A 6436-nucleotide genomic window follows, 5' to 3' on the forward strand; every position below is an offset into this window, starting at 1 on the left:
CACGTACTAGTATTAACTGAACTGCACCGCGGAGGGTAAAAACACGTGAACCAGCCAAGAGGAAGTGGGGGATGGAGAACGATGATGATCCTTCCATGGCTGAATCCGCCACACCTCCGAGTTCACTATTTCACCGTTGCCGAATTTTACAGCAGCACCAGCAGTACTAGTGCATTGATTCATTCATAGCTCACTTTTTTAACCGCCGACCAAACTTAACTCTCGCGGTCGCAGCTGGCCGGCCGCATCCTTTTGGCCACCAAAAGAATCCTAGAAAAGGTATCAAAAATAGAACCTAATAAAACCGAAGGGCGAGGAGGGCTACGTGTGAAAAGGGCGACAAGGCGCGGGGGCCCCCACGCAGGCCGCGCGCCGGCAGGCCGGCCGGCCGGCCCGTCACTGGGGCGTGGGCCCCGGCGCGCGGCGCCGCGCCACGGCGTCACGCCCACGCGGGGAGGAATCCTCGAGCGAGCGGAGCGGCCGCGCCCTACGACCGCCGGGTCAACGCTCCCCGCCCCCCTCCTCGGCGGCGGCGGTGGAGGACGCGGTGGCGATTGCGGCGGCGGCGGCGGCCGATCGGGCGGCCGGGCGCGGCCTGCGGCGGCCCGGGGACGCGGAGGCCACGCGGCGGAGCGCGCCGCCGGCCGTCCAGTAGCGGCGGCACGCGCGGCAGAGGTGGCGCGGCTGCCGCACGTTGTAGTTGTTGAAGTAGCAGAACTTGGTCTCCCGGCTCCCGCACCGCGGGCACGGCAGCGGCTCGCCCGCGCCCCCGGCCCCGGCACCCGCGCCGGCGCCGGCCGCCTGCAGCTGCAGAGCCGGCGGCGGGAGCGGCGGGGACTGGGGCTGCGGAGGCGGAAGAACCGCCGCCGCCGCCGCCGCCGCCATCGGCTGCTGCTGCGGAGTAGGAGGGGCGCCCGCCGCGCCCTCCTCCGCGGCGCGGTGCGCGTCGGGGGGCTGGATGACCTTGCCGAAGAGCTTGAACCCCGCGGCGTCCGCGTCGGGGAGGTTAGCCATGGACGGACGGACGGGCGGGCGGATGGGTGGAGTCTAGAGAGCAGCGGGACTGCGGGAGGCGCCGAGGCGGGGCCGCGGGGTGGGTAGGGGGGGACGCCGCCGCCGCCGCCTTTTATACCCGGGGAGCGGAGGTGGAGCCGGTCATCGCCTCGCCTCGCCTCTACCCCCGCCCTCCTCACTTTGCTTCACCCACCTGACTTCTTTGCGTGACCGCCCGCTACTAATAACGCATGTGGCCGGATGGATCATGCACGGATATGGGCGCCCCCACCCCCAACCCCCCCACCCCCCCCCCCCCCCCCCTCCCCCCCGGGAACCTTTTTTAAGATCGGTTTGGAAGGTCTCTATCTGGCTGGTGCCTGGACTGGGAAGCATGGACCGTGGCATGGAGCCGCAGCGCCCAGAGGAGGAAGGAAAAAAAAATCACGCGGGATCGCTGAGAAAATGTGCTGGGGTCATGTCATGTGGCCCGGAGATCTGGCCGGCCGCGCAAGGGTTTCGGGCGCCGGACGCGAGAGATCGATCCCTCGCCGCAGCCGCAGCAACTTTTTGGCTGCTGCCAGCCAGCCTGCCCTCACGTCGTGTTGACCTTGGCGGCGATTTCTTCTCGTTATCATAATCGGTTGACTTTCCGCGGTCGCCGCCTTTTTTTCCATCCTGGAATAAAAACGGATTGGCCTCATGTGGGCGAGCGATACGATTCTTGTGTGCAGCGGACTCGAGCTCGGCGGCAGCAGCAGCAGCCTTGTTTAGTCGCTAAGCAACACGGAAAGCACCGGACGATGGAGGGATGGTAACTGTAGCATCTGGCTCGCAGGAGGCCGACATGTGCTGGAGAGAGAGACGGGAGCTTATCTTTTTTTGGCTGGGCGTTGACATCGTCGCTTTCTCTCGATCCCCGTTGTGTGCGCGTGACGTCTCTCCAGCTGCGAAAAGCGCCGGGGGCTGCTCAACTTGTGCTGCCGCCCGGATACGGGCGATCCCCGTGAGCGTGACCACGGGATAATCCTCTCTGTTTTTTTTTTTCCTTTTCGGTTCCAGCTTAGATGAGAATGAAGATAATTCCACGGCCACCACGGCATTACTAGAAAAATAGACTATTACCATAAAAAATATTGCAACAACATGTAAATTGTTGCAATAAGTAAGTATTATTGCCATAACTTGAAATTTGGTAGCAATATATCTGGTGTATTACCATAAATTTTATTGCATTGTCATATATTCAACTTTCGTTGCAACAGGTTAACATCTATTGCAACATTAGCTTATGTTGTTGCATTAATGTGATTGTTTTGCCACGCTAAACTAGTGTGGTAATATTTCAAAAAATGGTTGCAAAAAAGGTTATTATCGCCATAAGTGAAGTAGCGTTGCAATATATGAATATTATTGCCACGTTTTCTAACTATTGCAACATTTTTTATTCATTCTCATGGTGAATCGAGAGGATAAGAGTAGACTATTAGCAAAATATACAATAAAAATTGCTTTAGTGTAGTGGTAAAGGTTTGTAATCCTTTAGTTCCAAGGTTAAAAGCCAACTGGTAGCAATTTTTATAGTTTTTTACTTCTAATTATTTTTTTATCACAAAAATATATCGTTGTAAGAATATTTTATTACCACTATTTATAAAAATATGGTGGTTATAACACTTTTATTGCCACGATCATGTTTGTTGTAATTGTTACCACTTGTTGTTGCAATATCAACATACTATTGCCATGATATCGGTCATTACACGTAGTATCTAATGTAACGTTTCATTACGTGGCAAATACCATAGCTATAGCAACGAAACAAAAAAAATGTGGCCTAAAATTTTAACCACGCAAGTACTTGCCACGGCTGCCAACGACCATCATGTCGTGACAATTGAGATATATTACCACGATTTGACCCTTATTGTCATAATTACTTAGCGTTGTAAAAGTCCAAATTTTTAGTTGGGCGGTCATCCCATGAAGCTGGTAAAACTATGCTTACTGACTGACTGACCTTTCAAGATCTTACAATTCTTGGTGGTGACCAAATCGCCGGAACCAGTGAGAAAAACGTACACTAGAAAATGCACGCCAGGATGTAGATGCTCACGTTCTTCGCGGAAAAGAGGGGGGGGGGGGGGGGATGAACAGATGCAACGAATATGTGAAGCAGCATACTAGTACGCACGTACGTGTGGCCCAATCCGGAATGTTAAGCTAAGCTCGAGGTGACGCGCCGGGCAGTCCAAGTTAGGCCGGGCCAGCTGAATTTTTCCGCCATGCAAGCATCACCTCTCCGGCAGTCTTGTCCAATCATGCCGCACCACGTTTTCGGAACCCTGATTTGTATGCAGTGAACAGACCCGGAATGGCGTGCGGAGCTTTTGCGCGCACGAACGGGTACGTGAACCTTCTTGTCAAACGAGCATGGAGTGGTGCAGCGTGTTTGTTTGTATATATGATATATTTGAAGTCAACATCTAGTCTAGCTTGCCAGCAAGGGACACCTTCGCCTGCCTAGATCACCAGGCCCGGTCCGTTTTATGAAAAGCGCAAACTTGTCGTTTGTCCCGTTGCGAGCTCATTCAAACCAAGGCGCGTGCAGCACACATTATCTGATTATTATCACGCTCATCTGGCATTTTTTGGCTCTCAGCTGGCAGTCGATAATACATACTGTTATAATTATTATTTGATTTCTCTAATTCGTATCACATGAGAAATTAAGACTTTTTTAAAAAATTCTAAGGATGAGCCGGTATCGGATGTTCTTAGCTCTTTGAGGAGCCAAAGAGATTCCACGGATTAGCCCATGTTCTAACAATAATGCCAACAACAATGGATGCATGAAATCCCCTGCCTGCTAGTTATTTCTTCTCTTCACTGACAAATCCACGGAGTTCATTATTACTTCCTCCATCCTAAAATAGTGCAACTCTCGCTTTTCGAGAAGTTAAATAATTTTAAATTTGACCAAATTTATACAAAATTTTACTAATATTTATGTCTCCAAATAGATTTATATGAAAATATATTACATAAGTAATCTAATGATATTTATTTTATAACATAAATATTAATACTATTTTATATAAATTTTATAAAATTTGAAATTGTTTGACTTCTCGGGAAGCCGCGAGAGATCACTACCACAGAAATGATCTTTCATTTTTGATATTAGTCATGCCTACTGTTGGGCCCGGGACTAATGAAGGGACGAAGGGAGTAGGTGGGAGCAGTAGTAAAGTGGAAAAGCCTATTCCCTTCATTCTAATTGTAGGTTGTTTTATAATTTTTAGATTTATAGTATTTACTATGTATATATATAATATAATAAATTTATAAATTTTGAAAAGATCAAAACATCCATATTTTGAAATGGAATGAGTACATCGGCTATCGGCTGGTGAACCAGGAATCGACTCGTCAAACAAGCAGCTACTTACTTTGCTCCAACCTCAGAAAGGCACAGCTAATCAACAACAACCCTGTTCCCACGTAAGCTGCCGGCCTAATTAACTATGCTGCTTTCCGTGGAAACAGTACCTGGATAATGGGGTCGAGATGACATACGAGCACAGCGGTCATGATCTCTAATCTCTAAAGATCTAAAGTTGGTGAGATTTTCGAGCTCTGATTGGGGGCCATGTCTCCTAAAAATTTTGTCCGTCAGATCTCGAGCAGACGACTCCGGGTGACTCGCCCAAGCCACGGCAGCGGCAGCTCAGGGGCTTCTCGACCCTTCCGCTTTCCTGGTGCGCTGTCTCGCCGAATCCGTCCGCCCCGACGCCAACCGGCGGCGTCGAGCCCATTGCCGAGGACCCCACCAGGTCACCATTCCATTGCCAGAGCCGGCGCCGCCTCCGTCACGCCACACTCTCCCGCACAAACAAGCTTGCGGACATGCAATCGACGCGGCGCCGGCACCGAACGCCGTCACTCGTTGCCGCCCGTCGCTCGCTGCCGCACCTGCTTTGACGCCGGAAGGAAGTGGGCGAAGGGCGGAGCCGAGCGAAAGGATGCGACCGCTAGCGGCGTGCAGCTCGCGCGGTCGGTTTGCGCTGGCTGCGTCCGTGGAGCAGAGCGGCCGCGCAGCAGGCGTACTCGCATCAGACGAGGTTGGCTACCTACGCTCCTTCTTCTCCCGCAGCTGCAAGCTCTCCGGCGCCACCGCGCCGGTCCCCGTGCAAACTCATCCTCGCCTCTCTTCTCCGCGACCATCGCACCATCATCCCCCCTGCGAAGCAAATCTGGTGTCCAACTAGATAGTAACAAATTGTTGTGCATTTAACCTCTCTCATGCACTGCTACTCGCCGGCTCGCGTTCAAGGAGACTTGCTACGCCCAGGCGCTGGACCTCTTCTACCATCATGCTGTTCTGACAACAACACAGGTATATTTCTGACAACCTCAAGCTGCTCGACGAAATGACAAGGAAAACTGCACATGACGTCCTCAGATATAAAATTGAAAAAGTATATGTTACTGCTACTTGATTATGAGCTGGTAGTAACTGGAACTGCTCATGTCTTGTATCACATAACATTATATAATGTAAACTATTGACAAACTTATATTGTTTGTTTGCTCCAATAATCAACCTATTTCTAGATATTAGAATTTTTTCTATGTCAATAGTATTGAAGGAAGCCGGCTATCTATCAATATAGATTGCTTCATAGGTTGGGCATTCGAATAGAGGCATGAAGACTGTACTAGTAACTTCCTGCCAATTCAAAACAATAGTTTTTTTGAACACTCATAGAACTCTAGAACAGAAGCAATATCCTAGGCAACTAGTTCAGGTTAAACAATAGTACATTCTACAACATCTCAGGACATATGCTACAATACTACTCTTAAGGTAATTTACTAAGCAAGATTCAACGCATCAGGGTTAACCTTCAGAGGCCAATGGAGCATGTTAATTAACTATGGAGGTGTACAAAACTTGGCGCTGCCAAGGGAGAATAGAATGTTATTGCCTTTGCACAGGACGCTTATATGGCTACATGTTTGAGCTCATTCGGAGGGTCAAGACACCTGAGCCTCTTTGCCAAGCAAGCTTCATATTAGTGACCTTGAGCATGCTATCAAATTCTATAAGAAGGAAATTTCTTTCCTTTTGTAAGGTTGGTCTACTCCAAAGGTTAGAGATGTTTAATATTTCTTCTCTGTGTCTTTAGAGGAGCAAACTCTTTGGATAAAGTTTCTAAGGAAGAAGTATATTGTTACATTTTATAAAGAAATGCCATGCAACTTTTGTTCAACTGTTCAAGATAGTTTTTTTGCATTTTATCTTTTGTCGTTGCCTGCCATATGATAGAGGAACAATAGAAAGGAAACCGAGTAAGAAAATGTGAAATGTCTCTGCTAATTAAGTATCCTCATATTATGATCTAATTCTTTCAGCCCACAAGAAATTAGTGGCTGCCAA

At 49.5% G+C, this 6436-nt stretch overlaps 1 protein-coding gene across 1 annotated transcript; it reads right to left on the reverse strand.

Moving 5' to 3' along the window:
- Positions 1-17: 17 nt before the first annotated feature.
- Positions 18-1277, reverse strand: LOC112893683 (dof zinc finger protein 5-like). The gene has a single exon (XM_025961142.1). It carries the CDS (start codon positions 1012-1014, stop codon positions 502-504), a length of 513 nt encoding a protein of 170 aa, XP_025816927.1. The 5' UTR covers positions 1015-1277; the 3' UTR covers positions 18-501.
- Between the last annotated feature and the right edge of the window lie 5159 nt (positions 1278-6436).

This window comes from Panicum hallii, chromosome 5 (genome assembly GCF_002211085.1).
Source record: "Panicum hallii strain FIL2 chromosome 5, PHallii_v3.1, whole genome shotgun sequence".
Classification (NCBI taxonomy): Eukaryota; Viridiplantae; Streptophyta; class Magnoliopsida; order Poales; family Poaceae; genus Panicum; species Panicum hallii.